Below are 13,506 nucleotides of genomic sequence, written 5' to 3' on the forward strand. Positions count from 1 at the left end.
GGTGATATAATGTAATTACATTATAATTCTTTATATCATATGTGGTTGTGTAAATTATATTTATAGAACTACAAAATTTTCATTTCTAAAAAACAAGAAAATAATTATAAAATTATCAATAAAACTTGAGAAAATTTCTATAAACAACAAAACTTAAAATCAAATCATTTTATATAATATGGTAGTATAATAAAATATTTGACAATATATTTATTAGCAAAAATTAATAAGGAAAATATTTATTTTACAATTTTATCTAATTACTCTAAATTTCGTATTTGTTGGATTGTTTCTCTTTAAGATTAAGCATATACTCATCATTGTCAATTGTGATTTGGTCAAGTATAAATAATTATGAATAAAAATCATGCAATTTAGTTAAAATAATATATAATAAATACTATGTAAATTTTTAATTATTTAATATGCGAAAATGTATGGAAATTTATCTCTAGAATTATTTAAACTAGATTAGTAATATAATATAATTATATATTAAAATTAAATATATGTCCTAAAATTAAATGCTATTATTACCAGATAAAAATAACTTTTAAACTTAAGGTAGAGACATGTTTGGAAAGTTATAAAATAATTAGATTTGAGTGTAATTATTCAAATTATAATGAAATCTACTAATTGTAAGTGTTACACAAACATGATAGATATGTATACTTATAAACAATTTCATTTAAATCAAATTATTATTAAACTTTCATACTTGAAAAGAAAAAGTGTAAACTATAATAGTACTCAAATATTTAATTTTGTGAATCTCATGCGATGGCTTAATAATTAAAGGTGTTCATCGTTCCAAGTGTGGTCCGAGTGCTATTCGCGTTGGTTGTTTAAGCTTTGTCATGTTATTGTAATTTACCCAAAAAAATATTTAATTTTGTAAATTATTATAAGGGTTTTTTAACTAAATTATGACAACTATTAGTAAATTTATTTTTATCGCTTAATTATAAAAAATTATATAATAATTATTTAAATAATCAATTTTATCTTTTTGTTATTACCAAATTATCATAATTTTTTTACTATTGATTAAAACAAAATCAAATAATTCGATAGCTAATTTGTAATTTTTCAGTGGGTAACTCTTAATATAGTCCAAAAAGAACCCTTGAGGGGCAATGGCAATCTAGTAAAATCAGAAAAATTCAGTGTCAGAAACAAATACGTGACCTCCAATTGGCTATTAAAGCATTCTCACGCATTTCAAGGTTGTTACAGCAAATTGCTCAACTGGATTGGATTGGATTGGATTCGATTAGCTTCACTCTTTTAATCTTATTTCATTTCATTGATATAACCGAGAGAAAATCCTCCGATAACGCCATTGTCGCGCTTTTCTTCACTTTCTGTTTCAACTACGAACTTCTTTGTTGGTGACTAAATGGCGATCCGAAGAGCTATGTCTGGTCGCATCATGGATCGGACGGCCGTCGTTGGTGCGCGATACATGTCATCGTGGTGGCGTAGCGTTCAACCCGCTCCCAAGGATCCTATTCTTGGTGTTACGGAGGCTTTTTTGGCCGATCAAAGTGCCGATAAAGTTAATGTTGGAGTCGTATGCTTCTTTTTTCTTTCTTTCCTCATACAGATTTGTTCTTAGACTTTTCTGTTTTTGATTGCTCCTTTCCGTAGAGTTTTTTTTTTTTTTGGGCATTCTTAAAAATCTGTACCTTGTTTTGAGCTAATTACGTAAATCTCTTTTGTTTGGATTACCTACAAAACAGAAAAGAAAAAATTAATTGCTATTGCTTTTTTGTACTTGTTTTAAACTTTTGTTGGAACTTCCTTGAAAATGTAAAGGTAAAATAGTAACTGTCAAAGTGTATTAAAAAAGGTAACTATTAGAGTAAAATTTGAGTATCTAATTAATAGTAAAAACATAATTTCTTTATTTTTAGTTTAAACTTTTTTTATGAAGTTTTTAGTTTAAAGTTAAATTAGGTGAATAATTCGTAAAGAAAAGATTAAAAAAATTACATTTAATTATTCATAAGCTAGTTTTTTATTTTTACTTAATAATTATTTAAATTGACTCTTTCTTTGTTATATATTTTCGGGCCAAGAATATATATATTACTCTGTAAAGTAGTTAGTAGTAAAAAGATTTTTTTTTTTTGTTTTAGGCACAGAAATCTCCCCATGAGTAAAATTTAGTTTTAGCGATAAAGTTAAATATTAGATTTATTTATTGGTTTTATTGTGGTGGCATACGTTTCCTGAGTCAAGGTGAGTGGACTAATTTTTTTTCCTCATACATTCGAAGTATACAAACATGTGAAAGACAGGCCTGTTTAGGTAAAATGAGGGTAAAAGTAATATAAAGGAATTATACTAAGAGATTATATTTTATTTTTAAATTTAAAAAAAAAAGTAATTAGTTGTTGTAGATTAAATTAAAAAGTAAATTAATCTTTTCTGTTAAAATTTTATTTATTTCTATTCTTAAAATTAGACAAGTTCTTTAATATAAAAAAATTAATTTATTCTTTAATCTAATTTATAAAATTAATTTTACTAAATATTTAATAAAAAAGACAAAATACAAAATAACTCTTAGCCCCGGCTAATATAGTTGTTGGCTTAGTAGTTAAGTTGAATTCTAAGACTAAAGTAATCATAATTTGATAGTAATTGAGCAATTAAAGCTTGAATAAGATGATACGGACTATAAAAACCTGTTGACGGGCAATTTTCTTTTTGTTTCTTAAAATGTAAAGGCAATAGAGTTGTTAATGTTCAGGATTTGTTTACAGGGTGCTTACCGTGATGATAATGGAAAGCCAGTTGTTTTGGAATGTGTTAGAGAAGCCGAGCGAAGGATTGCTGGGAATTTGAACATGTAAGTCATTTAAACCCTAAACGCTGTTGTTCTAAGTATGGCATAAAACTTAAGTAGCTAGATTTTTTAAAATTGGTTCAAGTAAAGCCAAAGCTTAGGTAGGAAAATAATGGGGGGGGGGGGGTTGCAAAGTGCCTGAGAGAGCAAGCTCTAGTCTTGCAGGAACCCACCTCCTAACTCTAGCTGGATGAACCATTTGGCATAAGCACTTCAGTTGCTATTTTTACTAATTAGATTTGTATTTGCTTTGTTAATAAAAGATAAAACGATCGTGTAATTCAAAATATATCTTTTAAGGTATAATTTTAAAAAGAAACTAAATAAGAAGAAAATGAGGCATGTGGTAGTCTTCACTCCCACTTCTGGAGCGAAAATATTTTACTTCTATTGTATTAAATAAGATCCCATATAAGATATACCTTACAATTGTATTTGGATGAATGTCACGGTCACACATTGGCTTGCTTTGTAGGGATTAAAGGAAATCCTAACAACTAGACGAATACTTAGTAATAATTTTCAATTATTTTTATATACTACAACCTGTCCTGTTAGAAGTTTTATTGAAATTCATATTGGTGGTTGGTGACATTTTTTATGGTACAATGGAATTGTCCTTTATTTCTTTTCATTTTCTACTTTCCATTTGATTCCTTTCACAATGTTGACATTTCATGGTTGATATCATGGTTATAATGAGTCTTTTTCTGGCTCATCTCTAGTGGCTTCTTTTACGGAAAAAGGTGGTTCCATTTTATAGTACTACTAAATTTTGTGAGTTCGCTTGGTAAAATTGGAAGTTCAGAAATTGATGAACGATGCAGTTTGGCTCCTGAAGTGGATTGTGTAGGAACCTTTGTAATTGTAAACGTATTTTTGATTAACTGATAATTGCATTGCTACTGTTATTATGGATTTCAAATGATGCATTTTTACTGAATCTGGTGTTAGTCCGCCCTTGTGGATATGCCATTCAATTTAACTAAATGCAACCTATGTCCAAATGATTTAAGATTGATTAAACTAGAAAGACTATTAAAAATGAAATTTTTGTCTTTGTTACATCTTACCCAAATTCAGAATCGTATCATCAAGTAGTACACATAATCGATAATAATAATCTTAAAATATCTTATCCGTGACTCTGCCCTTGCTGTGCTAAAAATAGTACCTAGAGGAAAAAAAGATTCAGGAGCTCTATGTTGTTGCTATTTCATTGCTTCTGCTACATTTATAATCCATAGACGGGGTAACATACTTGTTATCAAGGGCGCAAGGCACACTATAGGTGCTAGAACCTTCATGTTGTATTAGGCGCAAAGCACAAAAAAAGCACTCGTCTGAGTGATGTATATGCGCATGTTTGTATCCCGTCTTTATGTTTGTGTGTGTATTAGCTTAAGATATATAATTATGATAATTAACTTTAAAGAGTGGTCTAGTTTAACATGCAAAAAAAAAAAAAAATTTGTTTGGCTAATATGCATGATTTTCTTATGCTCTGATATTTGTTGTTGAATACTCAAATATTGAAAAGTAGAGAGTGATATTGTCCCTTTCTTGCTTGCTAGTAAAGGTACAATTAAGAAAAAAAGAATATAAAGTAAAGAGAACTTTTACCGTAAGGGCATTTTTATTGACTGCTGCCTTACAAAAAGACACTACTAGGCATGCACTGGTCAAATGCACTTTGCTCAGTCAGGTCTGAGGTGCTTTTGTTGTCTGGCTCTCTTAGACACAAGCCTAACGACACTGGTAATGTAGGACTTTGTTTTTTTCATTTTGAAGATGGTATAGAACTCCTAAGAATAGGAAAATTGTTTTCAATCTTTCTGTGCTTGACTATCTGTATATGATTTACTCTGTATGGCACCAACTTTTCATTTTGTGATATCTGGAATGCATGTGCATTTTCCCTACAAACTAGGCCAGAATTTTCTCACATTATTCCTTTTCTTGTGCACGTAGTCCGTTCATATCTGATTCCTATGAGAGCCTGGTGCTCATGGCACATCTATTTGTTGGACTGTGTTTAAAGGACTTCCTTTGCATGTGCTTTAACATCTTTTAAGAGGATTGTATTGGACCTCATGGATATTTAATTCATTTCAACAATCATTTCTGTATTCTTTTTTTTCTTTTTTTTTTCTATGGAATTGACAGAAATGTACTCCATATTGTTTTCTTTTTATCAGGGAATATCTTCCTATGGGAGGAAGCGTGAAGATGGTGGAAGAAACACTGAAGTTGGCCTATGGTGAGAATTCTGAGTTGATAAAAGAAAAAAGGATAGCAGCAGTTCAAGCTCTGTCTGGGACTGGTGCATGCCGACTTTTTGCAGACTTTCAAAAGCGTTTTTGTCCTGACTCCCAAATCTATATACCAGTCCCTACTTGGGCCAAGTGAGCCTTCCTGCTATGTTGTCATAGATGCTAGTTTCTTTCGCTCTTAGCTCATTTTTTAGGACTGTACAAATTGAATTATCAGATTGAGAAATTATAATTTGGTCTTCTCTCTTTCTTTCGCTTAATTTATGTTGCTTGTAATGTGATATCAACAGCCACCACAACATTTGGAGAGATGCTCAGGTCCCTCAGAAAACCTACCATTATTATCACCCAGAGTCGAAGGGTCTAGATTTTGCAGCAATGATAGATGACATTAAGGTATGCAAGGATTAGTCGTTGTATCTGAACATCTTAAGTAATATTCCATCCTTAACTTCCATTCCTTTTAGTTTTTGAACTCCCCTTGGTTCTATGTGTGTATCTAAAGGGTATGTCCCTCTTTTCTTCACAGAATGCTCCAAATGGCTCATTCTTTCTACTTCATGCATGTGCTCATAACCCCACTGGTGTGGATCCTTCAGAGGAGCAGTGGAGAGAAATCTCACACCACATCAAGGTAAATGCTTATTTGCACCCTTTTTCTTTCCCCAAATTCACTTCTTAAGACAATTTGGTTTCCTTATGTTCACATTACATTTCTTTTCTTACTGAGGCCTTTACCTTATTGAAACATTATAATCAATTTTTGTCAGGCAAAAGGTCATTTTGCCTTCTTTGACATGGCGTATCAAGGCTTTGCTAGTGGTGACCCAGAGAAAGATGCAAAGGCCATCAGGATTTTTCTTGAGGATGGTCATCACATAGGAATTGCACAATCATATGCAAAAAACATGGGACTCTATGGCCAGAGGGTAGGATGCCTCAGGTAATTGTCTCTTATCATTGTCAACAAATGCACGACATTTTTCCCATCATGGTTTTAATTTCTGATACTAATTCCGCAATAACCAACTGCAGTGTGCTTTGTGAAGATGAAAAACAAGCAGTAGCTGTAAAAAGTCAACTGCAACAGCTTGCGAGACCTATGTACAGCAACCCACCTGTTCATGGTGCTCTCATAGTTTCAACCATTCTTAGTGATCCAGACTTGAAGAAACAATGGCTGAAAGAAGTTAAGGTAATTGAATGGTTTCTTTCCGAAACTTTTGTATTTAGGCTAATTACACAAACAAGAATGCTGCTGCATGTATTTGACTGCCCACAGTGAAATGATGTCCTTGCTATTGCATGTTTCGGGGCTAGGACTGATGATATAAAACCCATGGAAGCAGACTTTGAAATAAAACCCTATAGGACTTCCTTAGGAGGACCAGTAAAGAAATTGAACCCTCTTTTAAGCTTTTACTTGGGGAGACAGTTGGGTAGCAAATTTTCTATAGTTTATACCATTATAATGCAACAGGATAAGGGAGCAATAGTTGAATGTAATAAATTAACCATCTGAAATTGATTAAACATCAAATAATCTCCAGGTCATGGCTGATCGCATAATTGGAATGCGAACTGCTTTACGAGGGAACCTTGAAAAGCTCGGTTCTCCATTATCATGGCAGCACATTACTAATCAGGTGCGTTAAGTTTCTCAATTACTTCTCTTAGTACAAGCTGACTTCTTTAGTTAAGTGGTATGGTTAGCAATGTTGTTACTTCTTGTACAGATAGGAATGTTTTGCTATAGTGGGTTGACACCAGAACAAGTGGATCGCTTGACGAACGAATTTCACATCTATATGACTCGCAATGGTCGAATCAGGTAAAATTTATTTGAAAAATAGTTTCTTTTTGGGTTAATATATAAGGAGGTACTTGAATTTGGCAACAGATACCTACTTGGTATAACACGCTGCAATCTCACCAAGCCATTAGTTGTCAGCACCATGTCAGCATATTTTAATAGTGTTAGTCAGGTACTTAAAAAAAGTGCCAAGTTGGATTACAGTTCCCAAGTTTAGGTATTAAGTAGGCTTAAGTTGCCAAGTTCAATACGTCCGTATATATTAACACTTTGTTTTTCTTTCTGGACAATGCTGATGTTGTAAACAAATACAGTATGGCTGGTGTTACAACGGGCAATGTCGAATATTTGGCAAATGCGATTCATGAAGTCACAAAATGAGGTTAGAATCATAGCTGATATTGATCCTTCAAAAGATTTTTGGTGTGTTTGTAAGGACAATTAAAGGAGCATTGATAGAAGCTGAACTTAAGGTTTCTGCATTGAATAAATACTATGACTAGAATAGGAAAGAGGTAAAGATTGGATCTGTACCTGATTTGGCCTACAAAGGATGGATAGTTCATTTCCTTACTAGTTACAACTTTTAATAATTCAAGCAACTCGTATGTATCTTTGCTTGAGAAACAAAACAATGTAACTAATTAATGCCAATTCCGTTCATTTCTCTATGGTATGTAGGTTAAAATTACCAGCAACATGATAGAAATTTTGTGTGTAGCCTTTGGGAACTCATGTTTCATAATTTAGATTTGGACTTTTAAAATAGTGTGAATTTGAAATCTTCAACATATTTTTGGATTTGACAAATCTATGTTTTGTTTTTCGTCAATAATAAATAACTAGATTATAAAATAAACCACTTTAAAGTCCAGGATAAATATGTCTTAGAATCTTTGTATATTTGCCTTTGGAATTTAAATTGTATGTTAAATTGTTAATGTCGGTAACATTCTTTTGTTATTACCATTATTTTGTTTTGTTTTATTACATGTTTTGAGTTTTAAAATGTCAAACCATAGTAAACTTAATTAAATAATGTTAATGGTGAAAATAATTAGAATTTAAAAAATAATGTTAATATATATAGCTCAATAATGTTACGTTCAAAATCGAACGTTGCTTTGTTAAAATAAAGGCCAAAGTTAATATACCTAACTAATATTGGGTTCGTGGGGACGGATATTGTGCTCAATGGGAAATCGCTGGTCCTTCTTGAATGGCTATCACAAATCCCTTTAATTCTTTCATTTCTTTTTATGGTTAAGTTTTTGTTTTGGTTATTTAACTAAAAAAATTATATTTTAGTCATTAAACTATTTGAAAGTTTATTTAAATTATTAGGATAATTTTTTTGAAAGAAAAAAAGTGTCGTTAAAGAGCTTCAAGCTATGATTCGACGATCGATACGATAGATCAGTACCCATCGATGGGTAGAAGAACATACCTTAGATCCAAGTCAATTTGATGGTTAGTGTTAGAGATCGAAGATAAAAATTGTTTGAACTTTAGTTCACAAATTTGTAACATCCAAAATTGTTTAATAAAAAAAAATTGAACTGTATAATAGAAAGGGAAAGAGAGCTTTCGATCGTTGCAAGCAGTGCGAATAGAGAAAGACATATAGTATCGATTTTGACAACCTAGTGACTTAAATAAAAACTTTTTAATAGTTACACGACCAAATTGTATAGTTTACCCTTTTTTTTATTTCAAGAGTGTCTTTCCTCAGGCAGTATCTTATTTTTCCAAAGTAGTCTTAAAAAAATTAGCATGTGTCTTTTTTCAAATATTTATTTTTAATATTTTATTATATCCCTACAAGGAACTTGCCAACCCCCTACATTATGGAATCTAAAAACTTCGTGTACCAAATAATTTCCCAAAAAAATAAAATAGCAATTATGTTTTTATTTAGCATTATTTCTTCTTTTTTTCTTAAAAATATTATATAAGTTGAAAATGTTATAAAGTATTAAAAAATAATACCAACTTCAGTTTTTCATAGTAAAATGTTGAGTAATTTTTCATTGTGTCTTATTAAAGGGGATAATCGAATATTTACATACATGGTTACTGTTCATGGAATTGGCATTCTTAGTAGACTTTATGCATGTTGGACACATGTACTGTTCTGGGCTGTCTGCTGGACTTCATGGCCCCCCACATGCGAACTCCTTGGGTATATGCAAACTGGGACCGCGAGCTCCCTTTGCGAACACACCTTGGCATGTGTAAGCTGAGACCGCGAGCTCCCCTTGTTGACTTCTCACTGTAAAGCTTGCATGCATCCATCTGGTAAGGCCTAGCCGGGTCGCGGGTAGGCGACCCAAAACTTATCTGATTTTCGAGTTGGTGATCATAAGTACATAACAATCTAGTCCCCCTATTAGGTCTAAGGAGGGTCATAAAGTGGCGTTCTTTAGAGCCATCACTTCGTATTTATACAGCTTGTTGAATACGCAGCGACCACCGAAACATGACATTAACTTTGCCACGTGTACAGGTGGATCAAGCCTATCTACATTTGACCATTTGTGCTCCTCGGTTATTTGAATCATCAAAACAAGGGAAAGAAAAACTTCTTTAAAATAGGGGGTTTTAGAAACCCTAAACTTATAAATTTAACTTTTCTACAAGTAGGCTCGATTGAGGCTTTCTTCAAGGTAAATCTTGTTAACTTCCTCGTCTCAGGTTTTAGCTTTGTTATGTACTTATGATAACTAACCCAGAAACTAGATAAGGTCCAAATCGCCTACCCGTGACCCAGCTAGGCCTTATCAGATGGATGCATGAAAGCACAGTGAGAGTCAACAAGGGGAGCTCACGATCTCAGCTCACACATGCCAAGCTGTGCTAGCAAGAGGAGCCCGCAGTCCCAGTTCTCATATACCCAATGAGTTCTCATATAGGGGGCCATGGAGTCTAGCAAGCAGCCCAAAATAGTACACATGTCTAGCATGCATAGAGTCTACTAAGAACGTCAATTCCATGAATAGTAACCATGTATATAAATATTTGATTGTCCCCTTTAATGAGACACAACCTGGAAAGGCTCCGCTGGCTATTGGAAATAGACCGACGATATCAATTCCTCAAGTCGTGAATGCCCAGGGGCTCGACATAACTTAGAGAGGCTCCGATAGCTGTCTTTGTACCTTGGCATATCTATGCCAAAAGTCACATGTGCGAACCAACTGATGTACATCCTTTTGAACTGTAGGCCAGTAATACCCTTGTCTGAAAATTTTTTGGGCAAGTAGCCTTCCTCCTAAATGATTACCACAGATACATTCATGAACTTATCACATCATATACTCAGCCTCAAATGGTGATAAACATTGCAACAGCCGATGCGAAAACCCCTTTATATAGAATACACCCTCTAAAAGGGTATACCTAACAATTGTAGGACAAAATAAATTGTTTTAATTTACCATGTAATTGAATGATTCAATAGCTAACTACACAGTGTAATGTTCAAACATCTAACTCATCCATTTTGGATTTTTTAGACATTTGTAGTTTATGATAATGACATACCTCACATCCTTGTGTTGTAGCTTTGCGATCTTTTTCTTATCCAGCTTGTCATATGTGCCCGGGAGTGTACAAACTATGGGAGTCATCCATGTCTCCTCCTGGTCTATGCACAGAACTTGTGGCACGTTATAACTCGGGGTATCACTATACTCAAGCAGGACTTTTCCTCTTTGCTCAATAACAACAGAGGATGTTAGTTTGGATAAAGCATCTGTACACGTGTTGTCACTCCTTGGAAGTTGCTTTGTCTGGACTTTATCAAATCCTATGAGCAATTGAGTTGCAACTGAATGATATTTCTTCAATACTGCATCCTTTATCTCGTACTCACCATTCATTTGTTTTGCCACCAATTGTGAATCTATATGGATGACTAAATCATTCACTCTTAGTTGGCATGCTAGCTGCAGTTCTGGTATCAAAGCTTCATACTCAACAATGTTGTTGGATTTTTGAAACCCAAAAGATAATTCATACTATCATTCATTGCCACCAAGATCGATCAGGAGTACTCTTGCTCCCGACCCCGCTTTGACTGTAGAGCCATCAACATAAACTAACCAGCTTTTCAAATTATCAGTTTTATGTATACCCTCCTAAGGTGGGCTAACTACTAAGTTGTGTACAACAAGTGAAAAAGATATCTTAGAATAAAATACAAAATCATTATGTATCATTATAGAAATAACGAATTAAATTATTGGTGTTCGCCAATGTTCAAATGAAATTGTAAATAACATACACATTTAACTTCATAAAATGTTCATTATCCAATATTCAAGTTATAAGTTGTATTACATGCTGGGCCAACAGGCTTCTCGAAAAAACACTCAACCATGAAGTCAACTAATACCTGGCCCTTTATTGTTGTTCTCGGGGCGAACTCCACTCCAAATTTTGCCAATTCAATGCTCCATTTTGTTACCCTTCCTGAGGTAGCGACGTAATTTGCAAGCTGCAACAATTAAAGCAAAGATACATTTTTCTATTTTTGAGTACCTCAGTTCGTCATTTTGGAGTACCTTGCTGATATAGTACACTGGAAATCGGTGAACATCCTCTGCTCTAACCAGTAATACTGCAATTGTCTCATTCGAGGTAGCCAAATACAAATAAAGGGTTTCTTTCACCCGCGGTGACTTCAAAAGCGGTGGGGAGGTAAGGTACAACTTCAGTTCTTCAAAGGCTATCTGACACTCCTTAGTCCATGAAAAAGAGGTTCTCAAGGCCTTGAAGAAAGGGAGGCATTTACGTACCATTCTAGAAATGAAGCTGTTGAGTGTCACTACCCTACCTGTAAGGCATTAAATATTATTTACTGTTCGCGGAAGAGGCATTTCCAAGATAGCATGGATCTTCTCCGAGTTCACCTTTATTCCCCTTTCTGAGATCATGAAACCCAAGAATCTACCAACTCGCACACTAAAAGCACACTTCTCAATATTCAACTTTATGTTGTAGGCCCTTCAAACTGTAAACGCCTCTAATAAGTTCCGTATATACTCCTCCATAGTCTCACTTTTCACCAGCATATCATCCACATAGACCTCAAGTCTGTGTCCTATCTGCTCGTTGAAAATTTTCTTTACCAACCTCTGATAGGTTGCTCACGCGTTCTTGAGACCAAAAGGCATGACTTGATAGAAAAAAAGTCATTCCTTGGTGATGAAAGCTTTTTTTCCTGGTCATCATGATCCAACAAAATCTGGTTATAACCTAAAAAGGCATCCATGAAGCTCATGAACTTGTGACCTGCAGAAGCATTAACCAAACGGTTAATCGAAGGCAAAGGAAAATTATTTTTAGAACACTCCTTGTTGAGGTTGGTGAAATCAATACACATTCTCCACTTGACGTTTGCTTTTTTCACCATAATCACATTCGAGACCCAATCTGGATACTCAACTTCCCTGATAAAACCCGCTGATAACAGTTTAGCTACCTCCTACCTCACGACTTCCACCACCTGCAGAGTGAACTTTCTCTTTTTTTGCTTAACTAGTTTCGCTTCGAGGAGTACATTCAACTTGTTAAAGATCACCTGGAGATCTACCCCAAGCATATCTATTGCTAACCAGGCAAAAACGTCTGAGTTCACCTTCAGACACCAAACTAACATGTTTTTTTCTTCGATTGCTAACACTGATGAAATCTTTACAGTCCTTTCTTCATTATCGCAGAATAGATACAAAGTCTCAGTGTGCTCTGCTGCTTCTAGCTTCTTAATTCTCTCTTCATCACTCACATCTAGGCTGTCCAAGGCTTGACTCAATAACTCTACCCCCTGTGAACTCTGCCCCCCAGTTGCGGGCTCTCGCGCTTGTTTAATAGATAACATATGACATTGTCTCACAGCTCACTAATCTGATCACAAAAACCCAACCCTTGTCCTTGTTGGGAACTTGATCTTCATACAGAACGTTGCAACTACCATTTTTTTCATCCTCATTATTAGGTGCCGAAGATGGCATTGTATGCCATGGGATGATCCACAACCAAAAACTGAATGTATTATGTAGTTGTATGCTCGTCATCCCCCAAGGTGACTAGCAAAGTGATAAAACCCTTCACCTCGACTGGATGGTTCGAAAAACCATACAACGAGCTTACTTTGGATAAAGATTAGTCTTTCAACCCTATTTTTTGATACACTTCCCAAGATAACACCTCCACTGTGCTCCCACTTTCAACAAGTCTCATTTTAACCTCAAAAGCCTAAGATAGTCGCAAACCAATTCTTCATCATCATTACCAAATTTAACGTTCCATCTTTCCTGATGACATGACCTCTTAGAGGCACTAACAGACATCATACTTCTCATATGAGCCTTCCTCCCTGTATTAAAACCTACCCAGTCTTCATCTATACCTACAATCACACGATGGTTCTTTTGACCTTCTGTTTATCCTTAGGATCACCACGTGAACCCTAACCCTACTGGGAAATACCTTGATCAACAAATTTAATGAGTTCGGCATTTCACACTGCCTCTCCAATAACATCTTTTAGAGTAAAATGG

General features: G+C 34.3%; 2 protein-coding genes across 3 annotated transcripts; one reads left to right on the forward strand and one right to left on the reverse strand.

Moving 5' to 3' along the window:
• Positions 1 to 1,228: 1,228 nt before the first annotated feature.
• Positions 1,229 to 7,614, forward strand: LOC105798041 (aspartate aminotransferase, mitochondrial). 2 transcript variants are annotated; one of them, XM_052621376.1, is made up of 10 exons: positions 1,229 to 1,567; positions 2,775 to 2,860; positions 5,056 to 5,262; positions 5,421 to 5,526; positions 5,660 to 5,764; positions 5,901 to 6,073; positions 6,166 to 6,325; positions 6,681 to 6,776; positions 6,867 to 6,961; positions 7,258 to 7,614. In XM_052621376.1, exons 1-10 carry the CDS (start codon positions 1,403 to 1,405, stop codon positions 7,322 to 7,324), a joined length of 1,260 nt encoding a protein of 419 aa, XP_052477336.1. In that variant the 5' UTR covers positions 1,229 to 1,402; the 3' UTR covers positions 7,325 to 7,614. The 2 variants fall into 2 exon arrangements, with proteins under 2 accessions (XP_052477336.1, XP_012483377.1); XM_012627923.2 differs by having other exon boundaries at positions 1,230 to 1,576.
• Positions 7,615 to 10,248: 2,634 nt separating this feature from the next.
• Positions 10,249 to 12,824, reverse strand: LOC105797373 (uncharacterized). The gene is made up of 8 exons (XM_012627356.1): positions 12,528 to 12,824; positions 12,326 to 12,431; positions 12,080 to 12,238; positions 11,806 to 11,870; positions 11,509 to 11,715; positions 11,340 to 11,441; positions 10,487 to 10,962; positions 10,249 to 10,342 (listed from the first exon to the last, which is right to left on the reverse strand). The coding sequence occupies exons 1-8, from the start codon at positions 12,822 to 12,824 to the stop codon at positions 10,249 to 10,251; spliced, it is 1,506 nt and encodes a 501-aa protein (XP_012482810.1).
• Positions 12,825 to 13,506: the final 682 nt, after the last annotated feature.

Source organism: Gossypium raimondii, chromosome 9, assembly GCF_025698545.1.
Source record: "Gossypium raimondii isolate GPD5lz chromosome 9, ASM2569854v1, whole genome shotgun sequence".
Taxonomy (NCBI): domain Eukaryota; kingdom Viridiplantae; phylum Streptophyta; class Magnoliopsida; order Malvales; family Malvaceae; genus Gossypium; species Gossypium raimondii.